Below are 14,686 nucleotides of genomic sequence, written 5' to 3' on the forward strand. Positions count from 1 at the left end.
CTCCCATATTGCAGGAGCCAGTCTCTGCCCCTGAACACGACAAATGGGAAAGTGCAGACAAGAAATCCTCGAAGGAGCGACTGGCCACGCCACCAGATAAGTTACAAGAAGGGGGATACTGGGTGCTAGAAAAATTCCATCTGGGAGCCAAGATACCGTCTCAGTTCTCTGTGCTCTCTGGGAGATCCCTGCTGGGCTAGACACCATCAGTGAGAACAACCACCTTACGAGAGCTACCTTTGGACAACCACTCCTTATAACAAGGCTAAAACCTCCCTCATTTTCTCAAACAGGTTTGCCCTAACCCAGGAGGAAGAAGCTGGAGGACGCTATCGCTGTAGGATGGACTCACAGGTGCAACAGGTGCCACCCTTGCAAATGCCAAAGCCAGAAGTATTCATCATCATGGCATTTCAGCTGATGCTAGCACAGGAGTAGCAGGTTTTCCTTCCTTTCCAAACCGCCTGTCATGCTGTGCAAGGTAATACCAGGGCACATGAGAAAAACAAAGCCAAGAGCAGCTTGTCCTCGAAACCCAGCCAAGAGGCACTATTTGCTTGTCTAGGAGGTTCTAGATGGCATCTAGTGACCATCTCCACCTTGAAGCAAGACCCAAAATGCTCTCAAGCCTTCATGATCTTAGTCCCCTGAAGCTGCACAAATGGGTATAGCCGTACAGACACAAAAACCAGCGATCCACAGACACCTACCACGACGTAGACAGCCTTCTCGCAGGCTGTGCCAACGGGTATCCAGCCATTGGTAGCTCTCCGCCTGCTAATGCGTTGCTGCTTTGGATGGGAATGACCTCCCGCTGCTTTGCTATCAGAGGCATGGAGACAGCCCGTAGTATTTCGGAGACCGGATTTGGAGCCGCTGGGAGGCTTTGAGCTCTGCGGACATTCTCGGGCCATGGTCTGAGGGTCAGAGTTGGGAGTCTGCAGATGAGGAACGGGTTCTGCAGCTGGTGGCACGCTGGGTACAGGACATCCTGAGAGCGGGTGGGCAGGTGACGCGGGGTGTCCTGCCACAGGGATTGTGAGGTTCAGCTGGTCCAGAGACTTGCAGCCTTCTAACAGAAGGGAAGAAGAGAGGCATGTATCTCATTGGAAATATGACTACACAACCAAGACCAGCCCAAACTACCACCGCTTTCCCCTGAAATTCCCCTTATTGCATCATAGCAGTAAAGACTCTTCACCTTGTAATTTCATTTTGCACTGTCACTGGATTCTAAAAGCAAAGATATTTCTAAGCCTGCGATGCTCCAATATGTTGCTGCCGATGACACTGCACTACAACAAACCCATCTGAAATCCCCCGAAGTAATGCCAGCCAGTAATACACATAAGGCTGGCCAGTGTCCAAAGCAGCTCCAGCCTGTCAATACGTATAAAAGAAATAAAAGGTTATCAAAACGATGGGAAGGATTAAACCACACTAGCAGAAGCAGCCAGCTTCTTTCAAAGAGCCAAAATCTACTAATCAGGGAAAATTGAGAAGATTCTCTGAATTAACTTCAGAAATATGAAGCAACATGGAACAACGCTATGTAAGATGATGCACACTGCTGCCTTCAGCAAAACCGTGTCCCTAAAGCAGACGCATTAGCCACAACAGGTTAGTAAGTCAGCTGACGCTGCCTCTCAAAAGCATCCCAGAACACCTCACACCACTCCAGGAGTCACAAAACAAGCCCTCAACCCAGGCCAACGTGTCTGGCAGAAGAGCAAGTCAGATGTGAATTACCTATCGTCAGCAGGAAGAAAGCTCCCAGACCAATATACAACACACCCCCATTCCCTAAATCAGTGCTTTTTGGGGTGACAAAGGGCAGCTTCAGGCAATCCCCAGGAGATGCCTCCAGACCGGAGCATGGCCTAGCAGATCTGTGGGATTGCACTGCTGCAGAGCTGCAAAAAAATCTAAAAGTGAAAAAACATCTGAAGTCACCAAGCTCCAGCTAAGTAACTGCTGAGATCCCCTCGCCATAACAGGAAGTTATCGCCTCCTGTCTCCCACTTGACCTTCCCCAAGAGGGCTGCAACAAAGCCGCTGCTGAACTGCAAGCGTGAGGGCTGCTACACTCCGTCACAGACTTTGCTGACCCTGAGCAGCAAATGCCGCAGCAACTCCCTCAGCGAGCCAAGACATCAGGATGTGAGTTCAGGTATCCTGCCTGGCCTTGGCAGGCACAGGACCCATAGAGCAGTGAATCACGTCTTGAGTATTTTGCTTACAAAAACAGTTTTCAAGCTTGAACTACAGAAGGCTGAAGCTTCACAAGAGTATCTACTAAACTTCACGAAAGTAGTGCAGACCTGGCCTTGCTGGCACCCCCAGGACTCCTTCCTTGGTTGCACACACTTCCAGCCCCTCCACCGGTGCTGGGGCTAATGCATCTCTCACAGCCTGCCCGATCTCATCCCCACCACCCTGCCTTCAAATTGCACGCTGCAAACCATCCGTGGGACGGGGAAAGCAATGCCTCTCCCCCACGGATGGCAGACCACAACTGCTCAAGATTACAGCCCGATCCCTTGATTTGTACCAAACAGACACCGATATTTCCATATGAACATCTCAAACACACCAAATAAGACAGATATAACACAAGGCATGCGACACGTCAAGCTGGATCCCCTCATACCAGTGCTCTCAGATGGGAGCCTGCTGCTTCCAGCCAAAGTACTCCTTTAATTCACTAAAATAACCCACTCTAGGGATGGATGAGATTTCAGAGGCGCACACATATATAACAATCAACGCCTAAGTGTAAGTCCCTGTTAATATTCTAGGAGACCTCCTTATACACTTCAATCTGCAAAACAAAGTCTAAATTATTCTGATGTTGTAGGCTTTCAAATCAACGTTGCTCACAGGAAGGAAATCAGGATCAGTGAAGCATTTACACTTAGTCAGCTTTAACCCAGAATGCACCTCATCCAAAAAAACGTGCTAGAAAATGAAATTATCTTGCCACTTACAAACCTACACCAAGAAAGATGTTAGCAGCGGGGTGACACACCGCTAGTAAATACATGCCCCTGGAACCACTACTGCCCCTGCCAGCACCATGAGAAAGTACCTCCCAGCAGGGAGGGCTGAACTTCCAAAAAACACTGTTTGCACCGCCTGCATCCTTCTGGTTGCACGAAGTTAGAGGCACCGGCATACAAAATTTCAGGAACAAAGTAGACTGACATGACCTCAGGGCACCACACAGAAAACTGTCAGACAAGAACACATTGCTGAGCTAGTTGTCTTGCAAGCGTTCAATTTTAAAGAGCATTGAAGCCACTAGTGAACACTGTCTAGCTGCTACCGTAGGAAGCAGCACTGTGACAGCGGGGATATTTAGGGAAAATGGAAATTATACTTCAACCAAATGCTCCTGAGTTTCAGCAGCTTCCTACCATGGAAGATGAAAAAGCCTCGCTCAAACAGAGCGCTGAACCAAAACTTCATCCACCTACCTGAAAATCTGTTTTAAGTGGATAAGCCATGCCTCCTTTTGACTCGAACACGTGGTTAACTGCAAGACTGATGTGTACGCTCCCAGCAGCTGAAGCAGCAGCCTCGTCTATAGACCGTGCCCGTTTGCAAACGACAGCGCTGCCTAGCAGGATGGCTTTTATACAAAGTACTGGTGTCTGATAACCCCCACACAACAATCCAGTTTTAAATATTTCAAAAGATATTTTTCAATAGCAAAGGCAAAGCTGCAAGATAAAGCACACTGGAGGACAAACTCTGAAAGACAGACAGGGGACAGAAGACAGCCAGGCAAATAACCACATCACCTCTTGCACCGTCACTTGTTCTCATTTTCAGACATTGTTTAAGAGCAAAGATGGGACCGCTACTCACCAAACTAACAGCATACCCAGCACTTCTATCACCACAGTGAAATTCAAGCATCTGTCCAAACAGTAGACTCAAGCTGAATTGCTAGACAGCCCTGCCAGATCTGATCTATAAAATCTTAAGAGACTGCATCCCCCATACAGCTTGCACCAGTAAGAGTCTAATGACCGAGGCAATGCCTGCTTCTTTGCACCGCTCTGCAAGGATGCTTCAGTCCCGAGAGGGAGCTTTTGGGAACAGAGGAGTAACTCAGCCCAATGTGCTTTAGACCCTCCGCTCAGAGCAGCACAGCAGGATGGCGAGAAGCCTTGCAGAGCATGTAGGAACTAAAAACCACTCCTTCTACACGATCAAAGCTAAGCGGTTAGCTCCAGCATGACAAGTCATGAGTCACCTTCTCAGTGCCCAAATCCTTTCACCGATTCTATGCTTTCCACACCAATAAGACCTTTCAGTGGGAAAAACCCTCAGGGCTAAAAATGGGGGAAGGGGAGGTGAAACGCGGATTCCTTCCGAGCCACAGTTCGGCTGCCAAGCTGAGACGCACCACGTGCGGAGGGAGCTTGCCTCCTGGCAACGAGATACTTTCATTAGCCACCACGCCGAACCAGCCCTCTTCTCCTAGGAATGCTGAACGAGATTTGCTCGCACTTTGCGCCTTACCTGCTGCAAAAGGCATTTTGTAGGGGTAGCTGTTCCGTCCTGCATGCACACTGCTAATCCTGCCCTCTGGCACATGCACGACTCCACAGACGCTGTAACTGTTAATCGCCGTGCCTTCTCCACAACAGTACGGAGAGTTACACCAGTGGAGCGGCTGGAAATGAGCACCTGATGGCAAGGAACCGGGCGATACCAAGAGCCCCTCGCAGGTAGCCGATTGCGAAAGCTCGTCCTTGGGGTAAACAGAGCAGTGAGAGTAGCCACTGTATCCACTTTGGCCATAATAAACGTAAAACCCATTCAACGGAGTCAGATCTGAGGATTCATAGAGACATCCACAATCCGTGTGATTTCCGGGCACAGGCAAGGGAGGGAACTGCTGCACGGGAAAGGAAGGCTGATGAAATTCCTGTTTGGGGGTCGGGGATTTCTCTCCGGGTCTTCCGTACTCCGGCTTCATGGAAGCTTGTCCACCCATAAGCAAAGGCAGTCTGTGGTAGAAACGCTCTGTGCTAGCATAGGAGCTAGACAGCGACTCATAAGGGATGGGTTCTGTCATCCCGTAGAGCCTAGAGGAGTCCCGCTGCTCTCTTTTCCCAAAAGCGCCTAGAGTGAGCCCTCGCCAGCCATGCTGGCCTTCCATTTTTAAGCTAGCCATTTCCTTCTTGGACTTGACACAATTCTTCCTACCAGCTTTGGCCCATTTGAGCGTAGATTTTGAACAGTGGTTCTCAGACTTGCCCTCTCCATCCGATTTACTCCTCTGCTTCAGGGGTTGGTCTTTCTCATGGGTCAGCTTCAGAAAGGCCACGGCATTCAGGCTGGCCAGTCTCTTTGGGGTGGGATGATAGGAGATGGCACCATCCTCCCTCTTTGTCCCATCATCAAAGACCTCATCCAGTGAATGGTCACAGCTATTGCATTTCTGACTGGGCTCATGTCGGTTTTTTCCTTTACCTGTTTTCACAGCTGTTTTTTCCAACGCAGGCCAGTTGTCGCCAGCTTTGCAATGCAAGCTCTTAACGGTACAGTCTCCACCAGCTTTAACGGAGTCTCTCCGAAAACGCCTGCCTGATAATAAGCCATCGTCCCGTTCAAAAAGCAGATTGTTCACTGCCTCTGCATTCAGCGAGGCCAGCCTGCGTTTCCTGGGCTCTGAAGGAGCAGTATCAAGGTCTTGCTCTGTCCCTGGATAAGTTATTGTGCACTTTTCCCCAGATGAATCACTCTTCCCTGCTCCCACAGGCTGAACTTGTTCAGAGAACAAAGCAGGTCCCAAATCCTCCATCCAACTGGGAAGGTCCTTTTTTTTACAGCTCTGGGTCTGTTTCGACAGAGATCCAGCCACATCCTCCAGCCTGGTGAGGAGCACTTTGCAGGTCTTTTTGTTCACCGAGGGGAGCAGACGTCTCCGCAGCGGGTACGTCTTTCGCACTTCATGCAAGTTCTTGCTTTTGTTCGTCCCCACAAACCCACTCTGACAGTTCAGAGCCTCGGTGGCATCTCCGTCTCTCTGCTCACCACACTCTGCCTCGGTCCTGTCCATCCTCCTGCTGCCTTTTGGTGATGAAGCTTGGCCAGCAGAACCAGCTGGATGTTTCAGAAGGAAAAGTTGTTTCTTCCGGGCATGCGTCATAGGATCAATGTCCAATCCTGAGAACGAACAGAAGAAAACATCTATTAATATCGCTGAGAGGGACCCATCTCCTCACAAAGCACCAACTGCCAATTAGGAAATATTTGGGGAAGGTTGTTTCTACACACAGTAGAGTCTTTTTGGGTGACGGCCAGTTAAGCCAATTAAGAGACAGGATGCAATGAGATGTGGTTTAATATTAAGCCATAGAACATGACAGTAATTAAAAGCAAGGCGGCGGTGGCAAATGCCACAGGAGCTGGGAAAGCCACGGTACGGCCAGAAAGCTGTTTCACCCAGCTCCCAGTCCAAGTACATTCCCCGTTACACCAATGCTGTTTCTAACACGTTACAAATTCTCATCAAATCTACTAAAGCCGATCTGAATGCTGGTCCAGGGCATACAGCAGAAATAAATCCCAGGTATTTGACTGTTTGCATGTTGATACAGGCAGGCTGTTTCATTGTCGTTTTCTGAAACAATTAGACAAAAGAAAAACAAAAAGTCCACCTACTCATGTGAAAAGTAAACTCGGTCTATTAAGCAGAGATCTGCCAACATTAATAAATTAAATACATGCAAATCCCTATGCAGGTTAGAACCTGGCTACTCATTGCCGTTGTTGTTCCCCACAGTTGCATTTTATAAACGTTGTAGACATTAAATAACCAAATCATCACGTTCGGCAGAGAGGCCCTAAAAATATGTTTGTGCGAGGAAAAAGAATTACTCATCTGTATGTCATTCCTGACTTTTCATCTAGATGCTATGTCCAGTCACTGTTCAAAACCAACACAAATTACTAAAGTATAAAAAGAAAGAGATAAGAATCTACACCCAGGACAGGAACTGCCTTGCTGAAGGCACGGCTGAGCAAGCCAACACCCAGCACCCTAATGAAGCCGCTGGCAGACCGGACAACTTCAGCACATCTGGACTTCCCCAGCCAGGGAGAACATTACAGAAACAGTCCCGCTCTGACTTACCGTAAGAGGGAACTTTTCCTGCAAATGCACAAGGCATGCCAGCCTCTGGAGGAGGATGGCTCCCTCCCAGCAATACATCGCAAGAGGTCTCCACGGAAAGGTGGGAAGGAAGCATCAAACCCAGAAGAAATGGAGACAACTGCTGATTGCCTTCACCCAAAGCATCAGTAGCAGAGGCTGGCTGCTCACCTACAGTCATGCAACGAGCATATCCCAGGCTTTCTGGCCACACCAGGAGTAGGAGCTTACTACTAACTGGCATCTAAGTATTTAGTAAACAAGCGATACAAGAGGAACAGCACCGTCCGGAGACCCCCTTCAGCCATGTGTTGGCTTCCCGAGTTATCCAGCAAAAGAAACCTGATTTTTAGTTTTCCTGTTCCATTTTTAGCAGAAGGGTTACCATGTCTTTGTACTCTTGCATTTCAACTTCAGCAAGTGACCTGCAGCAGGCTTGTGTCAGGCATTTGAGGAATTAAGCAATTTTGCAGTGAAGGAGCACACATTCACATAAGAAGATGTAGGTCTAACGCTAAGAAAGGATACAGGTAGGTGATACTAACCTAGAAACATTTTTAAAAGTCAGCCTAATTGAGTGATATTGGAATAGATTTAATTAAGCCTGTATCTGAGCATTGGAAACAGCAGAAAAGGACAATCGCTTGCCTTTAATGGTGTTTATTAAATAGTCAGATTCCCTTTATTGGCACCAAAGAGTCTGTCTTCACATTAGCCTCAACCTAGGAGCAGTTCAATCCTCCCTGCAATCAGGTATTTGCTGGCACGCCCCTCAATTGACACAATCGACACTGGTCTGCCACTTTTGAGGCTCTTAATTAAAGCTACTACTGCTTTTGCAGTGATTAGAACAAAGCTACCAAATTACAAGAACTGTTTGTTTGATATGGTTTAATCAAGCTGATAATTAGATTATCTATTTGAAATAAGCCCAATGTGTTTTAATTGACTTGCTTATATATGCAGTAACTGAAAGAAACTTAGGAATTGAAAACCACTGTGGTTCGCACATTGCTTTTCTAGAAGTCAGACTCTTCCCGACATGTTTTGGGGTAACTGACCCCTTACACCCCGTTACACACAGGATACCTCCCTTGGCTAGTGCCCAAGAGTGCTCTGTGGGGAGCAAGCATTTATGTATATCCATGTTCTTCTGATAAGAAAAACAGGTTCTGGAAATTAGGAGGATGCTTACCAAGTCAGATAGACAATTTCCCCCAAAATTGGAATTCTTCTTGCACAAGAGGCCAAACTGACTACACACAACCTCTGGGGTTTGCCAAAAGACTGTAATTTAAAAAATAAATCAGGCAGAGTGGGGTTTGGCAGTGGTAGACCAGGCATCCTATATAACCATGCCCTGGGGAGGATAACTTTTCCCAGGCTATACGGACCAGTGGTTTCCTTGCAACTCTCATCCTATTTTCTGTTGTCCTCACTGAGAGACTGAGCCTCTGACAGAAGTGCTCAGAGAGGTAAAAACCCCAAAATAAAGAACCGTGGCTTCCCTTAAAAACCAGCATCCGCCACCTCTTTCTCCTCAAGCTTTCCCAAGCAGCAGTCTGACCTTCTGGCCACTCGCCACACATCCTTCACTTGCTGGGGCTTTATAGCCCGTTCGCTTTCAAATGAGTTAGAGTATCTACCAAAAACCGAGTACTATAGACATGACTTTGTTCATGCCACATCTGCTCTAAAGTTAGAAAAAGTCTGGTAGAGATTGAAGGAAGGGGATTTTTCCAACAGTGAAGTAGAGGGTCATTAACAGCACAGTGACCGTCTTCCCTCTTTGACCCTGTAAGGAATGCCAAGACAAACAATAGCTTGATTAAAATATCTTTTCTGGAACCTGAGGGTAGGAATGCTTTAAGTAGCAATACCTGAAATGAAAACTGATTTTTTTTCTTTTTCCTTTTTTCTACATACGTTTCCTAGAACTGAGAGAAATCCACCTCCCACTCCAAAGTCCAAATGCTAGACTCATCTTCCAGCGTGGAACAGGTAGCAATGTCTTGCCGTGTTGTAACACATTTACAGCTAATACTCTAACCCAGCTTTCATCACTGACAGGCTGTGACCGGGAATGTCAAGAGAAACACTCGAGTTGAACATGCAAAGATGACAATCGAGCTATCTAGTCAAAAACCCATTAAAGCGGGAAGAGCACCAAGATTCAATGCAATCCATTTTAAGAGTCTCAGATGTGTAAGTCCTTTGACACAAGTTCTTAGGCACAACACTAATCAAGCAATCACAGGCAGCTGGTTTGGTTTTGGGGTTTTTTGGGTTTGTTTTTTTTTTAATAAAGGAGGTTATGTCTGCATAGATCTCCTTCTTGGTATCCGGTCTCTAAGTTCTCTCCCCCACACTCAGAGGTCAGCTGCTCTAATACTACAAAGCACTTATCTACAGATGAGTAACTAAATATCTGGAAATTTGTGGAAAGACAAAATAAGCCAACTCCACACGTTCTGGCATAATAGCCAAGCAAATCCTTTAAGTGCCAGCAACGAAAACACCAGTACCATCCAGCAACAGTTCCACATGATTGTAAACCCTCTGAAATCCAGCTTTACAGCAAACACAGCACAACACACAGAAATACAATCAAAGTAACTTAAGCAAATGCAGAAGTCGGCATTACTTTCAAAAATTTCCACGATGGATTCCTTGGCTACATAAAAAACCCAAACCAACAACAACAACAAAAATCAGCCAAGTTTCTCCCTGACCTACTCTGTTTGGAGACCAAGAGAAAGTCATTCTTCCAGGTCACACCCCGTTAAACACCTGAAGTCCAAAGTCAGGTGAATTCTGTCTGTCTTCAACCACATGACTGAATCCCATTTGCTCTGCACTGGCTCAATATTATCAGTGTATTATCAGCAGAAATAAACCAATTTTGAGTGGATCAGTTACAAAGTGTGGTTAAAAAGGTTCAGTTTCTACATAGGGAACTTCCCCATGATATCACCGTGACAAAACAACTGCCACGACCTGCACAGTGGTTTGTAGAAGCTGGAGCAGTTTACCCTCCCAAGTCCTTTTTCTGACATAATACTCTAATGGAGGTGGGAACAACGAGGTGACCAACAAGGGGGGGAAAGATACCATGGTTGGCTCCATATCCCACAGAAGCCAAGTGCAACGTTTTAGATTTGTTCCTTGACATCTATTTGGAGAAACTCTCTCACCTCTCCACAAGTCACTCTCAGCCTGGAGAATTTTGTGCATTTTTCTGTTCTCCATGATTCGCCATACACAGGTGCAGAAAGAGCCACCCCAAGCCTTGTGCTAAGGAGGGCTTGCTACAAGACTGCTATAGTGATGCCACTGCCAGTTTTGGAGCGGTATTGTGATAGGCATGAAGAAAAAACCTACTAAACCAACAATTCATCCACATGGCAAGCATGCATCCAGCAACAGGCACCAAACAGTCTTACAAGATCACTCTATTGAACAAAAGCCATCTTTAGCACGCTGGACTTCCAAGAAGTCTTTCCATGCTTACAAAATCGCTTGTATCGCATGGATTGCAGGGGGGGATGCTCCTGCTCATTCACTTCTCAGCAAAAAGCACAGAGCAGCTCAGACTACTGACTTACCTGTGATCTAGCAATCCGTTTTCTTCCCCCAGCATAACACAGAAGCTGAGCTTTTGAACGCTGCTCAAAACTAAACCACCTGACAGTCAAGTGTATCATGCCTCAAAACCAGAGTCATGCCAAGTTTACTTATAGCAAGTATTGTACTTATTTCAGCTGGGAAGGGAGAGTGTCAGGGCTATTCATCCTCTTTCCACCTTTGTATTGCTTCGCAAAGCAAAGAAGAAAAACCAACCGTGCCCAGAAGTCTCCAAGAAATCACAAGATAATCCGAAGAACTGAAAGCAAAGCTACTTAAGCCAGAACCACCCATTTACTGCTTGCAGCTGAGGAACTGGATTAAGTGAGGAGACATTTAGGTATAACTATAGGAAATGAAACAAGTTCAAAGCAGCTTAAAGCATTTTAAAGCTAGTTGGAGTTGCTGCCTCCTTCCTCAAACTGGACTAGTTCTGAAAAGTTATCTTGACAGCTGTTGAACCCAAACCAGAACAGGATAAAGAAAAATTAAGAAAAACCAAACAAACAAAAAAAACAACCCACGAACAAACAACCAACACTGGTCCAATTTTCTGCTAGGATAAAACCACTACCCAAACAGCAAAATCAGAAGAGAGTTGATGCCTCATTAGTAGGAAAATAAGCAAGTGTGTTAACAGCTGCATTTTCTGTAATCACGCAGCTGCAGCATCTGTCTCTCCCTCTCTATCACTTGATTGCAAGTGAAATTAGAAGAAACTAGTCTGGGACTACCCGTTCAAGCACCATTTCCTTTCCAAAGCTTCACTACGGAGATGCACTCATTCCAAGGAGACGATGCCAAAAGCACAGAAATTTAGAGCTTTTAAAACTCCTAATCCGTTTGGCACTTCAGTAATACAAAGAGTTATGACAACACGAATCTTCCTCTCCATGCGCAGCATCATTTTGTCGACTTTCAGCCCCTGTCTACTTGAAGAAGTTATATCCATTTAAATTGGCGCAGCTTATGCTATGACAACAGCCCTGTAACTGTAAGTATCTGGAGGATTGGCTCCTTTCTCCCTGCTGCTTTTAGAGTCAAATAATTCTTGGTGCTATAAGGAACACGTTGCATGAAGGAAGCCTCCCAGGAGCTCTCGGAAATCCGGATAAATCACAGAAGCGTCAGGTATCCCAGGCTGAATTACCTAAATGCTGCATGAGTCCCACGAGCGGAAGCATCGTTTCAATCTCAAACATTTAGAAAAACTGTAATTGTTGCAGGCTGCAATTTGTCTTCCCAGGGTCCAGCCCCGATTTTCCTCCAGAGGCCCATCGAAAGCTCCATCATCCACATGCTCCAGAGAAAACTGTTTATACAGAGCTCATTAGACTGCAGAAAAGGCTTGTTTCTCTCTCTCTTCAACACAACCCTAACCATTTGCCACCACCTCCTGAAAACCATGCGAATACTGTACCAGAGGATGCAGTCCATGCCTCCGTAGCTTCAAAAAGGCTTGCAAAAAGGGCTCTGGGGCAACTCTTGCACAGTCAAGAGAAGATCTCTGGAAGTTGTATGGGACTACGCTCTGCTCCACTCCCTGGTCCAACACCAGTAATTATAACTTCGTTGCGAAACCCTGTGCTCCAGCCACATAGCTGGGAGTGTTGCAGAACATGTGTGGCTGTGATAAATTACAGTGCTCAAACAACTGCAATTATAATCCGATGCTTTAGAAACAAAAGTGCTATACCTGTCTGAAAGCAATGGCAAGCTGAGAACAAAAACACGCTGGGGTGCAGTCCCTACTTGCACGGCTGACCACTTGCATAAACACAAGCTAGACTTGTTAACACCCCAGCAGAGAAGTTCCCCAGCTGATTTCTTGGGAGGGCCTGTCCCAGCCTTGATTATCTGGTTTCAGATCTTGCCTAGTGGCAGTGCTCTGAAGTGCTTTGCAGGGAAGCCAAAATTAAATTTCTCCGGCTGTTCTCACACTCTCCACAGCCCCAGCAAGCAGTGTTCACAAGGAATAAAAAAGGAAAAAAAGAAAAAAAGAAAAAAAAGAAAGAAGTCCCTGCTGCACCACCGAAGCCCGACCTCAGCGCATGAGAGCCCGATAGACAGGAGCCTTCTCAGCATCTGGAGCAGGCACGGAGCCCTGGGCAGAAGGCGCTCCCTGAATCCTGGGCTCTGATCTCCCTCTCTGCGGGCAGCATTTATGACCAGCACCACCATACAGTTTGCCAGCCCCGGGGAAAGTGGCCCTTTTAAAGCCTCAAATGCAGAAAGTGGAATTCAGAATTCCCTGGCCAAAGCCACTTGGAAAGCCCGAAGAGGGACACTGCACGGGCAGGGAAGGCGTTTCGCATCTGCTGAATCTCCCCTGCCATCGCTAACGCTACAGCACAGCTCCCAGCCGGCAGCAACGTGCCAGATCACGCTGCAATAGCTGCACTGCGCTGCACAGACATCCCACCGCTACAGGAAGGTTTAAGGTCAGACTTTGACATCTTTCAGCAAAGGCAGGCACACACTTTCAGAGAACAGATTGTATTAAGAACTGTTCAACTAACTTCACTTGCTGAATACGTTTTTTCACTTAGGAGTAAACTGCTTAATTCAACTCACATCTAGGTGAGAAAAGCCACATCTTTCAATGCCAGTATGGAAGAATGATGTACAGGTTTGGGGGAGAGTGGGAAGATGTTTCCTCAAAATCGATGACAAGGTGTGTTCTTTGGGGGACTAATGCAACACCCGGAAAAAGCACATTCCTTTTCAGAAAGGCACCAGCTTTCCTTTCCCCATTACCGATGCTAAGAAGGTATATTACTGTGTTACATTTTCAGTGAAAGGCTGCCACTTAGGTTGAATATTCAGTAAATGCTATAGTAAAAAATAAATGTGGGAAGTAATGTGACCTCAGCAACTCAAACATCAGTCACCAAAACCAGATCAAGCTTTGTAGCCACAGTCTGTTTACATATTTGCATTGAAGTAAAACCAAAGTTTCTGAATGCAAAGCCTTCACTGCACGCCTATTCGTAGAGCCGTGACCAACACTTGCAAAAACCACTTCCTATGGCCTATAAGAACTAAAGATTTCCGCCCCCAATAGTTGCCACAAGCCTTCTGCTTGTGACCCAAACATAAAGCAGTGTTCTCCCGTGCATCTGCAGAAAGTTTTGATGCTCTTGCTGTCGTTCACAGCCTTGCCAAACAGCCCTGCGAAATCAGTTCAGGTGAGTTTAGAGCTCCAGAGGCAACGGCACAGCCATGGTTTCATACTCGCTCTCTGGAGGAGAGATGCAAAAGCTGTGCTTATCCACTAACAAAGCCAGTCTTGCCTCCCCCAGACTCCACACCTACCACAAGCCCAGGAAAAACTGGAAGCAAACGGAGATCAGGATTTTGTTCTGCCCCCTTAGTTTGCTCAGAGAGGGACGAATGACCATCTTCCCTCGCTCAGAGGGGACGCATTTCTGTTGCCTTTCAACAGGTTAGAGGGATGCACCAGGATGGGAATGAAACATTGAGCTAATAGATGTCTTAAGGGTGACAGAGCATACGGCAATTCCTGAAGAGAGTTTTAATCTTGCAGTCGTCACTTGCACTTCCTACAAGAGAGCCTCTCAGCTGCAGCAGCAGGAGCCCATGGCCACTTCAAAATTTGGGGCCAGTAGCCACCGGCTCTGGATGTTATTCTCTAAACTCTATCTGTTTGCGTACCAAGCGGTTCAGGGGCTCTGGGGAAAAATAATATGCCACCATGTCATTAAAGACACAAGCAAACAAACATACACACGGAAAGCCAACCCCCTCCCCGAACAGAAACCACTTCTTTGCCAGTGCAAATACCGTAATTATTCCCACAGCGCAAAGCCCACCATCAGCTTCTCACCTCTCAAAACCAATCTGGAAAAATAAATAAATAAAAAATGAGAA

General features: G+C 46.6%; 1 protein-coding gene across 2 annotated transcripts in view; it reads right to left on the reverse strand.

The window, feature by feature from the left end:
- Nucleotides 1-14,686, reverse strand: part of BAHD1 (bromo adjacent homology domain containing 1) — a 41,106-nt gene that overhangs the window by 9,839 nt on the left and 16,581 nt on the right. For both annotated transcript variants that reach the window (XM_072864909.1, XM_072864907.1), the window contains 2 exons: nt 4,531-6,183; nt 711-1,072 (listed from right to left, as the gene is read on the reverse strand). In XM_072864909.1, the coding sequence (XP_072721010.1) occupies nt 711-1,072; nt 4,531-6,166 (1,998 nt within the window). In that variant the 5' untranslated portion in view covers nt 6,167-6,183. The remainder of the gene's footprint in view (nt 1-710; nt 1,073-4,530; nt 6,184-14,686) is intronic.

The sequence above is a fragment of the Ciconia boyciana genome, chromosome 6, assembly GCF_034638445.1.
Source record: "Ciconia boyciana chromosome 6, ASM3463844v1, whole genome shotgun sequence".
Lineage (NCBI taxonomy): Eukaryota > Metazoa > Chordata > Aves > Ciconiiformes > Ciconiidae > Ciconia > Ciconia boyciana.